General features: G+C 42.9%; 2 protein-coding genes across 7 annotated transcripts; one reads left to right on the forward strand and one right to left on the reverse strand.

Moving 5' to 3' along the window:
- Positions 1 to 1,697: 1,697 nt before the first annotated feature.
- On the reverse strand, positions 1,698 to 8,228 carry LOC115668760 (uncharacterized). Of its 4 annotated transcripts, none has more exons than XM_056304195.1 (16): positions 7,434 to 8,227; positions 7,226 to 7,345; positions 6,639 to 6,783; positions 6,224 to 6,516; positions 5,880 to 5,938; positions 5,673 to 5,767; positions 5,298 to 5,400; positions 5,108 to 5,202; positions 4,978 to 5,037; positions 4,136 to 4,211; positions 3,931 to 4,039; positions 3,483 to 3,595; positions 3,279 to 3,337; positions 2,882 to 2,972; positions 2,523 to 2,663; positions 1,698 to 2,076 (listed from the first exon to the last, which is right to left on the reverse strand). In XM_056304195.1, the coding sequence occupies exons 1-15, from the start codon at positions 7,825 to 7,827 to the stop codon at positions 2,529 to 2,531; spliced, it is 1,947 nt and encodes a 648-aa protein (XP_056160170.1). In that variant the 5' UTR covers positions 7,828 to 8,227; the 3' UTR covers positions 1,698 to 2,076; positions 2,523 to 2,528. The 4 variants fall into 4 exon arrangements, 3 of the variants coding, with proteins under 3 accessions (XP_056160170.1, XP_056160171.1, XP_056160169.1); XM_056304196.1 differs by having other exon boundaries at positions 1,698 to 2,080; XM_056304194.1 differs by lacking the exon at positions 1,698 to 2,076 and having other exon boundaries at positions 2,278 to 2,663.
- A 4,871-nt stretch (positions 8,229 to 13,099) lies between these two features.
- LOC115692491 (probable membrane-associated kinase regulator 6) lies at positions 13,100 to 16,100 on the forward strand. 3 transcript variants are annotated; one of them, XM_056304201.1, is made up of 3 exons: positions 13,100 to 13,238; positions 14,901 to 15,600; positions 15,754 to 16,100. In XM_056304201.1, exons 2-3 carry the CDS (start codon positions 14,931 to 14,933, stop codon positions 15,771 to 15,773), a joined length of 690 nt encoding a protein of 229 aa, XP_056160176.1. In that variant the 5' UTR covers positions 13,100 to 13,238; positions 14,901 to 14,930; the 3' UTR covers positions 15,774 to 16,100. The 3 variants fall into 3 exon arrangements, with proteins under 3 accessions (XP_056160176.1, XP_056160177.1, XP_030475210.1); XM_056304202.1 differs by lacking the exon at positions 13,100 to 13,238 and adding an exon at positions 14,771 to 14,789; XM_030619350.2 differs by lacking the exon at positions 13,100 to 13,238 and having other exon boundaries at positions 14,812 to 15,600; positions 15,713 to 16,046.
- Positions 16,101 to 16,652: the final 552 nt, after the last annotated feature.

Here is a 16,652-nt window from a genome sequence, read left to right on the forward strand (position 1 = left end):
GTGATCCGAGAATTCAAGGGCCGTTTGATTCAATTTTACAAATGAGCCTCGGAAGAATGCAAATACCTTTAGGTTAAAGCGTTTTAGAGAAATGTAAATGGCGTTTGGTAAAAAATCTTTTGTGAAGCGCCCAAGTAGTTTTTGGCAAAGGGCTTTGGAAATTTTTTTTATTTTAAAAAAAAGGTTACCCTACCCTTTGTCGGAGCTGGTGAAGGGCTACGGCCGCCAACGAAGGGCTATGGCCGCCGGCGAGCAAGATCTGGCACCGGCGGCCATTGCCCGAGATCGGGCGACCACCAGCGAGTCATATCTGGCGCCGGCGACCATCGCTTGAGGTCAAGTGACCCCCGATGAGGGTCGCGTGACCCAAGCTGCCGTCGCCTGGGTCGTGTGACCTCAGGCGACGGTGGCCTGGGTCGTGTGACCTCAGGCGACGGTGGCCTGGGTCGCATGACCCCAGGCGACCTAGGCCTTGGTCGCGCCACCCCAGGTGACCTAGGCGACGGCGGCCTTGGTCGCGCCACCCCAGGCGATGGCGCCTGGGTAGTTGCACAACCTCAAGCGGCCGTCACCTGGGGTCGCCAAGGACGGCCGTCGCCTAGGCGAGCCAAGGATGCGCGATGCCGAGGATGCGCGACATGAGGTTGCACAACCGTGGTCGGCCAGATCTGGGTCGCTCGACCCACAGCAGCTTCGGTGAAGACAGCTTGAGGAAGAAGATGAACAGTGTTTTTTGAGGGCAAAAGTGGAACACATAATTATTAGTGAGGACAATATTGGAAAGAAAAAAAAATCATTAAATCACTGCTGTAGTATTCCGAGAATGCCGAAAGCCCAAAGCAGGTTCCTGCCAACTTTGGGCTTTTAGCATTCCCCTCATATTTTCTCCAATGGGCTTTAAAGGCTCAAAATCCCTTCCCAAAGTTGAACCAAACACCCCCTCAGTTTGATTTGACGCACCCAATCGAGTTCAAGCTATCAATCACAGCATCCCAAAAAATGTTATGGATTTTGCTTTGGTGATATGCTATCAAAGCCGCCCACAAGCTTGTGCATTGTTGTATGGTGTTGGTTTAGGTTGAAATGAACCCGAGCCGAAGAGGATTGGAGACACGATGATGTGATTGAAAATGACGTTTTAGGCATCGTGCTAAATTTTCATCACGTTAATGCGCACTCACCTTGTTTAACTACTTTTGCTATTGCCCATTCTGAGAAGATAAAACCGAATGGGGAAATCACAAGTGGAATGACCAAGGCGCGATTACAACGCAGAAGCACAAGCGAGAAACGCTATAGGATGAAAGGGCGGAGTTAATCTTAAACAATGCCATAAATAAGTGAATGTTTACTTAACTATTAGTTATATAACTCGAGGGAATTCTAGGCGCACCGAGAGTAAAACATTCCCGTCCATTCAAATCAGTCATTGATTATCGAATTCTACATGTAATGATTAGTTTGGATAATGGTTGTCATACTCTGGTAGTAGGTAAAATCCTATCAAATTATGCATAAATTTTTTTATGCAGTGAAAAGGACATGTTAAAGGTGCAAGAATCAGCTATCGCCGATCTTGGCATGGTCAGCCCATCAAAAGACCAACAGGACATCTAGTATGAATGGCATGTAGCCACCACCTGAGAAAATCTTAAGGGAGACAAGTGACATGATACTAACCTGATCAATAAACTTCGTGAAACTAAGTGAGCAAGTTAAGATTTTAACAAAACTCAGCAACAGAAATCGGAAAAACCTGAGCAAGCTGCAAGAACCGAAAGCACATGAAGAGTTAGCTGATGACTGCTAGATTACAAGTCACTGAAGCAACTTTTAGACTCAACCCATTACTCTTCCCTGATTTGTCTGATTTTCCTTTTTCCTTACAGAATCTCCATTCCCGATATTGCCGCAACTTGAGCCAATCATCCTTGTGACCACAATCTTGTCACCTGAGCTCCTTCCGAGTTGAAGTGATCTTGGTACAGTTTTGTGCACTAGCCTAAAAGGCATCATCTGCCTCGAATGGGATTAATTTATTAATAGAACAAGCGATCCAGGCCAGTTCCAATAGAACTGGCTGCAATTCGGAGGAGAAACTCAGGGCTCAAAACATTTCCATGAAGCCACAACTTGACTGATTACCAAGTTTACTTGATAAAAAAGGGAAATGAATCGACTCAAAACAAAGAGTGAACAAATTTCCATTCCAATTTTCGTACATGGATGTGAAGAGGGAAAAAGAAAAAAAGAAACAATAGATGCAGACAACAATCATAATAGCAATCTGAATCTATCATATCAAAGGTTATCTTACAAATTTATTACAGGTCTGAAGATAAATTTCAATATGATACATATGAGCCTATGACAACCTTTGTAACTGAATCACAAGAATGAGTTGGGGACTACTAATTGCTAAACCAATCAAGGAGCAAAATTAATCTGACAATCATCCATCCAACCAAAAGCATACAATCAATCACAAGAACAAACGCCTCGAAAATAGAAGAGTAAAGCACCTGCCTTCATAATATGGATGTCACCCGCACGGAATTATCAGCCGATCCAGTCAAGAAAATGGGCAAGGTTGGGTGCCAATCCACCGTTGTCACAGAAGCACTGTGCGGGAGAGTTCTCAAACCACTTGCCCGACTACGTGTCTAAACCAAATAAAAAAAATGAGATATGAGCTAACATCATTTCTAAGAAATATACATTGAAACCATTGATCAGAGCACAGTTAATGAGAAGTACAGAAAATACGCAGCTTAAAAGCCCTTATTCATCGCCTTCCTACAGCATTTCTCTGTGTGTGTGTGTGTGTGAGAGAGAGAGAGAGAGAGAGAGAGAGAGAGAGAGAGAGAGAGAGAGAGGTTACCTGGTATATGGGCGCTCTTACTGAACCAGAAGTTACTAACAATCTCCTTCCATTTGCATCTAGAGCCATTTCATGTCTTAAGTGACTGGAGCTGCAAGCATAACATGATCCACATAATTACGACCGAAATTTTATAAATGACACTCATGCGAGATTAATTGATGCAACAACTATAGGTGGCATCAGTTACCATGATGATCATATCTTAAGGATCGTCCCATTCAGTGAGGACAATTCCTCACTCTTATTGGAAATTGATTCAAGAATCCACCCACCCAATGCATAAATAAAATTGAGAAACCAATTTGACATTCCAAGTGACATCAAGAACCATGAAATCTCACGTATCAAAGTATATTATGGTTGTTAAGGTAAATATGTGATCCGCAACCGATACCTCTTTGAATTGATTGACCACAGAACATGACCCTGTTTCTGCAAGCTCCACTCAAGGACCTAAAATGGCAAGACCATCAACTTTTTGATATTTCATACCATGAATAAACATAAATAGATGTGGGATGCAATGAACTTAATGGATACTCAAGTTCAATGCATCCAAGATATGAATCCACAAATCATAACTAGAGAATGTACTTGCCTTTCCATCTGTACCCAAACTAAATATGCTTGTCTCATCAGCTCCAAAAAGAATGGAGCTTATACCACAATCATGTGCAGGCCACCCAGTAATTTGTAGACCGGCAGACATGTCTATGGCTAGTTAAGGCATTCCCTTCTAACATTTACCAGTCTACAGGCCACATATTGGAGAAACAGAAGATGATGACACTTCAAAACCAACAGAAATGAATTCATGGTAATTTCAAAGCAATATGTCTTCTTCAATGTATCCAAGCTACAACACATAACAAGGTCCACATAAGCTCATGAAAATTCAGAACTCCCCTTTTCTCCCCCTCGAAGATGATGGATATGGGGAGGGGGAGGGGGAGGGGAAGATGAGGCTGTCTGGCATGCAAAGACAAATCAATGTATCTTTGCCTCGAATTCCATTGTCATCACTGTTGTAGAAACTAAAAGGATACCAAACATGTGAATCATTCCATCCGTGGCAGAGGCAGCAAGAATCTTCCCATTGTGGTTAAAGCACAAAGAAGTAATTGCAGGGGGATCTTCACCAAGAGGAAGGACTGTCTTCAGGAAAACCAGGCAGTTGTCCAGTCACAAAGGACAATGGATAAATTAGCAACTTCAATCATAGGTTGTTCCAGGAACAAGAAAAACACATACCATTGCTTTCCATGTCTTCATGTTCCATACAGTTAGTGAAGCAAAAGCCGAGTCATCAATATGACCAGAAACATGCCTACAAAGGAAAAGATACCCATTATCAAGTGCATCTACAAAGAAAATAATCTCCATTGCAAATGCATCAACCTGAAATATAATAGATTTCTGAAAAGTTCCAAGAAAAAGTTTCATCCGGTAAAGACAGATATGCTATCCCCAGATGAACATGCGGGCACTGTCATACACTAGCTTAGGTTTTGTCATATCTTTAAGTTCTGCTAAGAGAAATACATGGACATTTGCATTAGGCAGCAAGGAGTATGGCTGACTTTTAGCATGCCAAGATAAAGGGCCTCATATGTCTCGGCACTCAACAAGATTACTTTCGTATCTTCTATTTAAACCAGTGACACTTCATCCAAAGGATAGTAAAGTCACCTATAGCCTCAAAGTTCACTCACAGAATAGCAACATCAATTGTAGTCAAATTAACGTACTGTATAACCTCATTTTCCCTTTAGTTGAAGAGTTTTATGCTAAAGCCACCAAAGGTTGCTAACCTACATATGACTAAAATCATTCGCAACAGAGAAGATCCATGAGATCTAGCATGTGTAGAACCATGTCAGCTATTTTAAGATCAGAATGGAAGCATTTTAAACCAAATAGACTTAAAAAAAGTTCCCAGAGAAAATGAAAACAACTAAATGGTGGAAAAACTGCACAAACTAATCCTCATATGGAGTGCAAAACTTGTATTAAATCCTTGGCCAACGAAGGAATCAATTTTAAAGACGCAACAAAAAGACACTCCCAAAGTACCAGAAGGGAAAAATTAATACCTGGATGCCGCAGCAGAAACAAAAATTGGTTCTACCGGGCTACATTTCAAATCCAAGACACTGCAGAACAACACAAATGTCAAGAAGCAAGAATGGAAGAAGTACAAAATCACAACTCATGTTTTAAAACCTTGGAAAAGCCTCTGTGGTATTGAGATCACAGACTACTCTTTTTGCGTCAACATTCCATGCCTTAATTCCTCCATCAGCAGTTCCTATGAGAAGCTTTAGTAAAAAAGAAATAAGGTCTTAATGAAAGGTATCTCTTAAAGAAACATTTGTTGGTGAGCCAAGCTATTGGACTAAGATGCATATCATACCAAGCGATCAGATTTACACTCCCAGTCAAGCGACATTATCTCTGCCCCACAGTAAATAGTTGCATTTCTTGATGCTGAAGTTGATGAGTCATAGGTCCATATTCTGAATAGAAATGCATGAAAGAGGTAAAAGAAGAACATCAGATACAACCAAATAGTTGAAGAAATAGAAGATAGTCTTGAACAAGAAGCTTGCTACTAGGACGTATGCCAATAAACCATTTTTTGCAGTACCTATTCTATCCAGGCATATATGGCCCAAGAGAAAAGCTTATTCATTTGAACAAAGAAGATCAATCCAAACTAGAAAATAAGTTTGAAACTGGCAATGGCCCAAAGAGAAAAGCTTATATAAGCCAAAATGACATTTTGAACCTGACTGTGCCATCCATGGATGCACTGGCAATATTGTTCCCAGAGGCAGAAAAGCGGCATCGAGTGATTGGACTTGTATGGCCCAAAAATGTTTCCTATAGTTCATGGAGTTGCAGAGTGAGAGCCACTACCAAAGAACACTTTAACCAATGAAAGGTGTAATGTGTTAGTCCAAAAGATGTCATTCAATCAGCTTGACAGAATTACCTGAAAGTCTACTTTCACCTCAGCGAATTCTTCTTCTCCCTCTACTTCTCTTCCAGTTTCTGATCAATGCATTAAGCAACTACTTACCATGTATAACTTTGTAATGCAACTATTCCAATCATTGCAGATATTATGGTGATAAATGGAATGAAGATATTTTCGTGACTTTAGGGGTCATCTATGCACGAAATGCAACACATCCTAATAGGCCAGAAGATCTTCCAGCCATATATGATCCCGCTATCTTTGTTTCACCTTACAGGATTGTGCACTTGTGCAAACTTGTCCAACACCACTAATCTGCACTTAGACAAACAGAGAAAATATACAGAATAGAAATTTACCAATGGTACCATCTTGGAGCATTAGACTGGAACCACCAGCTCCATTATCACTACATAAACTTAGAGAGGTTGTAACATGACCAGATGGTGCTGCTAGAGATTCTAAGTCGACTTTGGCTTTTGCAGCAGCAACCAAGTCCTGGGACAGCACTCTATTACCCGGATTGGGAGTAGCATGATTATAGGTGTCTTGATTATCTCGTGATGATACGATATTTTCATCAAGCACACCACTTGGCAGAGTTGAAGAACTACTACGAGCTATGCTAGCATCCATTGCTGATGCAGCATGACTGTTTGCAAGCACAATCACAGCGATAAAAATATTATCAGAAAATGGTGCAGGCAATAGACCCATAACTTTTGAGGTGAAAAAAAGAGAGAGTTTACCACAAAAAGACAGACAGAGACTTACCTCCTTGATCGGCATAATTGCGCTTCTTTTTCCTCCAATAGAGCTTGAAGTTGTGCTAACTTACTGTTTAGCTGCTTAATTTCTTTTTTGAGACGGCTGATGGTATTCTTCTCCAAACTGATGGTCAATAAGGCCGGAATGCGTGGTCTAGTTAAGGAAAAATCTTGCTAAACTGACAGTAAGTACTCATGCATTTTCCATTCGCAAGACGGGAATCAGAAAAATGAAAAAAGACAGTCGCCGCCTACCAACGGGCCAACCATCTATTCGACAATAATAATGGCAACACTCGAATTGAAAACGATTGGTTTTGTACAGAGAAAAGTCGGTATGCCAGGATATCAAGAGGATGGCTGCAATGCGGCTGGTGAAAGCCCCAGCTGTCTGAATTGCAGCAAGAGAAAGCTCCATAACTTCTACTTAATCATCAGGACCAACCATCTATCTACACTTCAAAAGTTGCTCCCACATAAGTCATCACATTCATGTGTAATGGCAGCAGATGGAACTAAAAGCTAAAGCCCAAGAGGCACTATTGAAAATAAGAAACAGCGATATGCATATGCACGCGATTCCAAGGATATGAGTGCCATTGAAGATCTCATCAAAGAAATTCCTCACAGCAACACGCAATGCCTCGTACCACTCCTTTGAAAAGTAGAGCCGAAACTGAGGATCCAAGCTCGGATTCTTCACGTACGGTATAGCTGAAAAGCAAGCTCGAAAAATGCAAAATTCACGACAGCAACGAACGAAATTCTTACAAAAAAAATAAAAATTAATTGTTTGACCTACCGAACCACGGAGTCCAATCCTGGTCCCTGCGGATCAGATCATTCCCGCTCGTCCCGAAGAACTCCAAAACCTTGTCCCTCCTCCCGGACCGCACGGCGTGAACGATGTAGTACCGCATGACGGAGACCTCCAGCTTAGACAGGGAAGCCAGGAGCACCGCCTCCGCCGAGGACGACGACAGGCACTGCCGGAAGAAGCCGAAGAGGCCCACCAGCTTCTCCGCCTGGAACTTGGGGACGTAGGCGGCGAAGATCAGGTCGCGTAGCTTGTCGACCTGGAACCCCCTGCCGACGTCGGTGGCGAGCTCGTTCTCGAAGGACTGGAGGGCGTTGGTGAAGCCCCGGAAGACGAGGAACTCCCGTACCAGCTCCTCTGCGTACTGCATGTTCTCCATCGGTCGGGGCCCTGCCGGAGAGGGGGATTGCGATCCGAAGGGGGCGAATGCCGGCGGGGGCGCGCGTGTTGACCCGGGGAGCGGATTGGGTTCGGGCTCGGGGAAGGGGGAAGAGCTATCGATGGAGCGATAGCGAGTGTTGCAACACGATTGGAGCGGAGGCGGAGGAGGGAACGAAGGAGGAGGAGGAGGAGGAGGAAGACGACGGAGATGCGCGGCCGTCGACGATCGCTCGCGCTCGCTCAGGCGGGGGCGGGGGGAGCGATAGGTGGGATCGGGGCCGGTATTGTTTCCCACCGGAGCCAATCTTCGGTTGGCTGGGAAACGGCGCCGTCTCCCTTTACCACCAAATGGTTCTTCATTGGCTACGGGATTACGGGGAGCATGAGATGGAAGAGATCAGTCGGTCCAAACGAAAAAAATGAATTATTTTTAAAAAAAAATTCCTAAAAGGAATTGCTTATCTCGGCGTAATTAGTGGAACTTAACCTAATTAGGTTGCTGAAATTGAAAGAGATGGCAAAAGAAATAGCATTGAAATCTATTTTTATTGACCAATTCGAATGTGGATCCAATCCAAGGACGTCCTAGAAAAAAACGGTAAGATGGAGCTATGTCCATTACTTGAATTTGCAAGGCTAGGTACTTGTAATTATGATCCGTTTGCCAGAACAATCAGAAAAAATGGTAGTTCGCTGGGCCTATCTTTTGATCCCCTGGTTCGAGTCTAGCTTAACCCCTTTCCGTGGATGTGAGTTTAAAGAGACTTTCAACGATCTCACCTATTCTAGGTTGTTTGAAATTGGAGTGAAAAGGGTAAGGTCTTTGAAAGATATAGGGAGAATATGTGAATCTTCTTTCTTTCCTAGTTACCTAAAAAATGCTAGGTTATTCCTTATCTCAACGTAAATCATCTCCGATCTAGCGGGTTATCACTCCTCGATTGAGTATAGAAACTTGATTCCAGGAATGAGTTAGCCTATAGTATAAGAATATTTTAAATAATATCCCCTCATTGAGTATGAAAATTGTAGTCTACCAAAGGAGGTAATCTGATTTGAATTGATTCACTTTCCAATACCTTATTGATTGAAGTAGGGATAAGACCTGTCCTCTATGATTGCTGCTTGCTTTCCTTGCTCTCCTGATGGTCGCTCTTCTCTTAGGCCTCTCTATAGCCTTCTCTCTATGAGCACTTTTCCTTAATAGGGAATGTAAATTGAGTTAAAACATCTTATTCTTATTAACAGACTCTAAGTCTAACCCGCGATTCGCTGACATTTAGGAATGTTTTTCCAATTAACATTCCCTTAGGGGAAACCAAACCTAACCTTTGCCGAATTAGCTCTAACTAGCCTTTTTAATCTCTCTCTAAAGGTAGTTCAGCGACCCGAGGGTAGGTGCTTTTTTTGCGAGTATGTTTGTCGATGGCGCTGTGTCCTATCTGCTCAAGGAAAGCCGTGCAACTCAATATGTTACGCATCAGCGGCATTTGATACATAATCCGCATCTGTTGTCGGAATTTCTACTATAAGGAAGGAATAAAAGTCTGCTTGTCGGACTAGGCTTTCTTCGCATAGGCTACACAAGCTTAAATAACTTGCCACCACAAGTTGTTTCATTATGTAAATACCGAAAATAACTTGTCGTGGGAGCAGCCAAAAAAGAAGAGAAGTATGAGTTCATTGACCGCATAAGGGCGATCCATCTTGATGAAGAATTCCTTGATAACAAGAAATAGAAATTAATACTTCGATGTCTACTTGTTCTCCCCTCTTCAATTCCCAATGAACAACATGAATAAATAAAGTAAAAGAAGGAAGCAATTCGTCTATATCTTGAACACATGCATGTCGGAGTTATATAATCCAAATAAAAGATAGTTGGACGATTCTCCGAAGATGGTGGAAAATCGACCGCTTCGCATAGACTTTTCGTCCCCTTTTCGATGCCTACCTAAGGACCAATGTGAATGTTTTGGAATGGGGATGTTTGCCTTTTGTAACAAGTAGACCCACGATACGGACTAATAGATGTTCCTACTCTTAGCCCTAAGTAAGATCTATTCATAGTTGATCAGTTCCCCACGGCACGGCTTCCCTAAGATTTAAGATTAGGCCGAGGAATGTTGAATTGACTCAAAAGAAAGCGTGGATCGAGTTGATTGGGACGGTTAGCTTTCAACTAAATTCTGTTGCAGCGACAGTAGCAGTTGCAGAGATAACAAAAAATGTATGGCATATCCCTTCCGCGAACCCACCTTTGAAGTGAAATTCCCAGTGATTTTTGGTCATATTCCATCGGTGGAGAATTAGGTTCCTATGCCACTCGTCGCTTTATCTTTCCCTCATCCTATTCTTTCATGTCTGCTTAAGCTTCCCCGGATTGGGGGCCCAACAATCTTTTATATATTTTTCCAGTAGTAATTTTAGGTACTATTGTAGGCTTAGCGGTTCTAGAACCATCAATCAAAATCCAGGCCCTATCAAACCAAACCAGCCTGGATTGATCTTGGCCAGAGCGAATGCGGAGGAGAAAAAACGCAGGTAGGCACAAGTACTAGACTTCTATGAATCTTGATAGCATGTCTCTTACCCTTGCACTCTGTATTTTCCGTTGCTTATCTTGCTAGTTCACGTTGGGCGTAAAGAAACATAATTTCTATTGGAGTCGGTCCTATGAATAGATTTGACATTTTTTTTAAAAAACCAATTCACTCACCCACCGCGCACGTTTGGAATATTTTCAATTGATGAGAAAATATTCAGTGATTTGTTAGTGTCACGTCACTTGCTGACACGTTATATATACGTGGAATTAGATAAATAAAAATTAAAAATCCCTATCCACCTCTGTTTTCCTCCTTCCTCCCTCTGTGACTGCAGCCACTATGAGCTCACCCAAGTAGACTGGCACCTCCCTCCGCCATCGCTACCGGCAGAGTCACCGTGGACTTCGCCTTCAAGGTCGGCGGCCATGGACAAGCTCCAAACCTAGAAGTTTGTAGTCTTCGTGTTCGCCTCCGTCAAGAGTCTTCGCTAGATCTGGAAGTTCTCCATCGTCCTTGCTCATCCATGGTCGATGACTCCAAATCTAACTCCAACTCGGTCATGCTCCAAAACTGTCGCGGTCAAGGCTCCAGATTTGGATGCGACCATGGCTCCAAGGTCTGTCGCTGCCATAACTCCGCGGTTCCTGATCTGCATGCAGCCATGGCTCCAAGACGATTCCAGGTCTGTCGCGGCCGCGCTGCGCGGAGGGGAACTCGAACGGAGGACGATGGCTGGGGACACCGAGGAGAGAGAGACTCCATGACCGTTCGAGGCAGAGGAAGAACTCGCTGCGGCAGCCATGGTGGGGAAGTGGGTGTCGAAGACGGAAGTTACCGCGCCTTAAGCGATGGATGGAGACGACGGACATGGACGAGTTGGGCGATGGATTCTCAAGTGACCGGAGAGATGGGTGGCCGCGATGGAGACGAAGAGAGAGAAAATCTGCTTTTTTAATTTTTCGAAACTGAAACACGTGTCAATTTTTAATTGCACCAACTCACGTTAACGCACGCCACGTCAGCCGATGACGTGGCACTCGCAAGACACCGAATATTTTCTCCCGATTGATGGACCTTGGTGGGCTGAGTCGTGTACCGCCTTGAAAAATCATAGCCAAGGCCCGCACATAAGTTCAGGAGTACTATATTTTTTTTAGTAAAAGAGAATTGGGCCTGCAGGCCCAATTAGGCCTCTATGGGCAGGCTTGAGCCCAAATATAAAATTATCTATGGGTTGGCCGCTGGGCCCATTATCAGGTAACGGCAAGAGTGGCCCAACTCCCATTTAAGCAGACGTTCACGTGCCGCTAGGCGCTCGGTATCGATGGTACGGACACACGTTGCTCAGAGACCGATCTTGGTGCTCAAGTACTAACAAATATGCCGATCGATCGACTTGCGTAACAAACAAACACGACCACAGACGTGACGCGAAAAGGCAATCAGAATGTAATGATGAAGTGATTTTACCGGCACTATCGTTGGAACGGAATGGGTTACTTGTAGCTTAAACAATCTTGCTGCTAAGAGCCATCATGCACTGTGGGCTGTGCTCTCTTCAGCATGAAACAGCAACAGAAATTTGCACAGATAAATCATATTAGCTGAGCTTTCACTTCAGTTCGATGGGACGGGAAAAAGCAACAATGTTCGGTTAAACGAAAGGGGGCGGTACATATGCATGTCTAAGTGCACTGGCGTCGGAATTTCACCTAGTTTTGTTCAGCAGTACGCATATTGCAAAGACCCAGTGGAGTCCGATGATTCTTACAGATCAGACAGTTTGTGTATCGGGCATCGGCTGCAGTTCCTAGAGCAAAAGTTTTTGCGCTCTTGTTTGTAGGCCCTGGACTGGACTGGAGGGTGTTCAAGACCAGAGATCATTGTGTTAGCTGTGGTCCTCAGCCAGATGTTGGCTCATCCTGCAGATACTGCTGTTTGGATGGGATATCTATGGAGGCCCTGCACGGAGATTATGATGCTAAACTTAAGGCAAATGACATCCTGTCTGCTTCCGTTTGCTTTTCCTTTACAGAAACGAAAGGGAAACAATTCGCTCTCTTGTTCAGTGATACTTGTGTCGTGATTCTTTTGTTTCCTCTTTCTCAAGCTGACCAAAACATTGCGATGAACCAAGATAATTTCATGTATCAGTGTGCTATGGTTTCAAGTTTTACCGTATTGGCGACAGCCCATATTATGTCAATTTGATCTCTCTCACTCTCTATGAAATTTGTCGCTAATTGCGGTTCCGTTATCTGTGTTCGTGCAGATTAGCTTCGTTGATTCACCGCCACCGGATCAAGATGACGCCAATTATCAAGCATACCGGAGAATCATTTCACTTGAGAATTGCTCTCATGAGTGTCTGAATTTTCTGGCAGTGGCCTATTGTCTTCTTAAGGGGACAAGTGCAGGGACCACTTGACTTCATATCCCTTTCGCCGCCCAGCTTTTGTCCCCGAAAACCTTAGTTTATGTCAACTCGTTTTGCTAACAACTGTGGGCTACCCCTTGTCTGCCCTCTCTCTCTTCTCTCTCTCCATAGGCTCCGCTTACATAACGTACGCATATTGGACATGTATAGAAGCGTACATGTGTGAATTTTGCCTGCTTCTGCAGATTTGTTTCCGAGCTGGATAAGTTAAATTGCGCGAAAATGACCTAACCATCTAGCATTTAAAGCCCGACCCAGACGCAAATGCACCACCAGTCAGGCCGTTCGTGGACGCCAAGGTTTGGAATTTCCTTGCCACGAGAACTCTGACATTTCATTTCTCCCCCACTTTTTTTTTTTATCTATCTGAGATATGCCCTGGATTGCTGCTTCAAGGATAAAACCAAGCTGCTTTGGTGATGAGTAAGTACCTTTTGCTCTGCCTACATTCAATTTCAACAAATGAAGCTAATGAGAATATAGAGTGCTCAGCTCGTTAGTTTCAATAGACTAATTGACGATTTATGCACACCTATCTGTTACACCAAGCAGGAGATACTTACACTGTCATTTTTTGAAGTGCAACTAGAGGATATAATCCGTTCTTCTAACCAGAGAAATTGTTAAATTTACGTTTGATTTCTAGGATGATGTTGCTGAGTTAGGCTATGTTATATCGTTTATTATTGAGCCGAGTCTTATCTATCCAAAGAAGTGACCGGCCCCATGATTATATGTTCTATCAACACGACGACCTAAAAAGGCCAAAATGTTTGCATCCAGTGCCATTCATCTGGTAATTGCACTTTTGAATCCGTGATGAAACTGTAGCATTTTGTCATGTCATTTTCAAAACACTTTGTTTGCACTTTTCTTAAGTTAAATCTGTAAATAAAAAGAAGACCCCCGTATCCTCTTCTTTTCTCCTTTTTCATCCTTTTTTCTTTATGTCAAGAAACTGTCTCTGCATTAAAGAAAGTTGTGATTAAGGATTGTAATTCTGAGATATCTAGTCCAGGGTTGAGAATGCTCTTGCTATGTTGATCCTCTTACATGCCAGATATTTCTGTCAAATGGTACTCCATATATCTGGAGGTTAAAATAGATGTTTATAGTGAGAAACCTTTGCTTAAAATATGCAGATAAAAAACATGATCCAATGGCCTTGTGTATACAAGGCTACAAGCCTTCCTTCTTGACGTGCTCATATGCTCATCAGTTATTGGTTTCCCTTCTAAACACCAGTCTGATGTCCAAACTGGAGAATTAACTTTTGGGTATTGAAAGATAAAACTAGAGCCTAAGTCCCCGTGTTGCTTCTTATACTATGATTTTGTCAACGGAAGTCATAGTTTGGTAGCGTTAATCACACCCCCGGCAATAAGAAAATCGGGATTAGGTTGATCCTTCCTTCTGCAGTAGTTGGATTGTAAGCATCAGAAGGCTGAGTTTATCTTACCCACCAGGAAAAAAGCAAATTCATTTGCGAGATGACATCATACTAAAAGCAAGCAAGGCTAAAAAACACATTCTTCCATCATTCCACACTTTGGTTATGGGGAGGCAGATTGGATTGTCATTGGACTGTGCATGAATTTGCTTTGCTCATGCTTCCTAGGATCACGCATGTTCTCTGGGGGGCCTTTCCTTGTATAGAATAACAAATTAGCATCTAATAAGCTTCACAAGGCACAAGGGTCTTAATAAAATGAGCAATAATAAGCAAAAGGAAAAAAAAAAGGGCATCTTCTCTGTGAAGCTTTAAAGATCAATGATTATGGAAAAAAAAGTTGACAAAAATACTGGCGATGCTAGGACATTATGGGTGATCATGGGGCTCACATTTTCTGTTTCGTCTCTCTCTCTCCCCCCCTTATCAATTATTAAAATTCTTTGTCTGTTGCCAGACAAGTAGACAACCACACACTCCCTTGTTATAGAGAAGGAAGAAAGAGAAGATATATATCTGTCGAGGTATATATATATATATGTGCTCTAAGGATTGAAGATCTCGTGCCTTCTCTTATTCTCCCTTTCTCATTGCAATACACACAACTTATTCTCTCTTCCATCAAATTCCTACAGATCTTCCTGAACAGTAAACATTGTCTGCTGATGGAATCCTCTGAGCCTCTCTCGGTGGAGAGCTTCTCATACCGTTGGCTAGTGAATTTGAAGCCAGCCCATGAGAGCTTCGATGGGTCATCAGTCAGGACTTCACTTGACGCATCGGACGAAGCCTCCTTCATTGAGATGGATCCCAGGATGCCACCTTCCAGGAGATTCTCCCGGAATAGAGGCAATTCTGCTTCTCAGGATTTCAAATTTGACTTCCCGGGAGTGTCGCCATCTTCTCCGGCTCTTGTTCATGCGGATGAGCTCTTCTGTGATGGCTACGTCTTGCCCCTATTTCTTGACCCTTCAAAGATGAAGGCATACGAGACGTCCAATTCGACTCCTTCTCGGCCTGGCTCGCTGAAACTCATGAGTAGTAAATCGTGTTCACCTCCCTCCTCGAAGACTAGGTGCGGGAAATTATCAAAGAGGATGTTTGGGAAGTACATGGACTTTCTGAGGCCGTTGTACAGGATTTTCCGAGCCGGAAGGTCGAGTTTCCGGGCGGAATATGGAGATGCAAGAGGTCCTGGAATGAGGAACTGGGTTTATCCTGAAGAGGCTTCTTCTCCTACAATAAGCGAAGCGTACTCCGCCAACGATTGTCGCAGGTCATTCGATTCGGAGAGCTCGATTTACGAGGCAGTTCTCCATTGCAAAAGATCTTTCGGTGGGTAGATGTCTTTCCCATTTCCTCATGTTTTCGCGAATTTACCCACATAGTACTTGTGTCCTAAATGATATTTTAGGCACTGATACATTTTCCAACGTGCCGGTTTCAGGAAAATTCGATTGAATTGGGCTACAATAAATTGTTCCGCAGATACGAAGACGAGACAGTGACTCCGGAGGACAAAAAAAAGCGTGAAAGAAGAGAAGATGAGTCACGAGAACAAGAGCAAGCCCAGATACAAAAAAAACGTAAAGACAAATATAAGAAAGAGAGGTGTCAAAGATCATATCAATGGAGCAACCTTTTCTTCTTGTCACATTTGTCTCTGCTTTTCCATATGTGATGATCATGTACAGAAATTGTCTGGTCGGCCATGGATATATCTCTCCCACACTGTGAGGAAAGAAATGGAATCTGTGTATATCTTTTTACTTTCTTTGTCATTCTGAGATTGGGACAGAATGTTTTTGCAACTGGTAAAAAATCTCTCCTTTTTCTCTGATCCTGTCAATTAGACCCGCTTGACAGAACAAAAAGCAGTCACATTTGTTCATTCTGATTTTGATTCTAGTCAGTGAACAGAATAATCTCAAGGGCCTGTGCATGCTTTTGGAGAACAAACATGACCTACACCCATGTGGCTTGATTTGCAGGGTGAAAAAGAGAGAGAAAGAAAAAGTTCCAGATATGAACTTGATTCCAGCAAAAACTGGGGTTTTATCAATGAATTAATTTCAGATGTCGCTATATCAATAGAAGAGCTTCAGATGTGCTTCTATCTAAAGTCTCGGAATATTGCGATCAAACCACGAGATCATTCAAGCAAAAGATTCGAAAGTATATTACATCGCATTGCCGTAGGATATCAGAAAGATCTATATCCTTGCTGGGTTTTTATCAATGAATTAATTTCAGATGTCCGTGTAGCAATGGAAGAGCTTCAGATGTGCTTCTATCTGAAGTCTCGGAATATCGCGATCGAACCACGAGATCATTCACGCAAAAGATTTGAAAGTATATCACATCACTTTGCCGTAGCATGTCGGAAA

The sequence above is a fragment of the Syzygium oleosum genome, unplaced genomic scaffold (assembly GCF_021117445.2).
Source record: "Syzygium oleosum isolate NSW1041296 unplaced genomic scaffold, Sole_v2.1 Sole_v2.31, whole genome shotgun sequence".
NCBI classification, from domain to species: Eukaryota; Viridiplantae; Streptophyta; class Magnoliopsida; order Myrtales; family Myrtaceae; genus Syzygium; species Syzygium oleosum.

Coding starts and splice junctions, on each gene's coding strand:
- LOC115668760 (XM_056304195.1), bottom strand. CDS start 7,827: ATGGAGAACATGCAGTACGCAGAGGAGCTGGTACGGGAGTTCCTCGTC. Junction 5,768..5,879: donor AGGTGAAAGTAGACTTTCAG/GTAATTCTGTCA, acceptor CATGAACTATAG/GAAACATTTTTGGGCCATAC. Junction 5,401..5,672: donor TCCATGGATGGCACAGTCAG/GTTCAAAATGTC, acceptor ATTTCTATTCAG/AATATGGACCTATGACTCAT.
- LOC115692491 (XM_056304201.1), top strand. CDS start 14,931: ATGGAATCCTCTGAGCCTCTCTCGGTGGAGAGCTTCTCATACCGTTGG. Junction 15,601..15,753: donor CCATTGCAAAAGATCTTTCG/GTGGGTAGATGT, acceptor ATTGTTCCGCAG/ATACGAAGACGAGACAGTGA.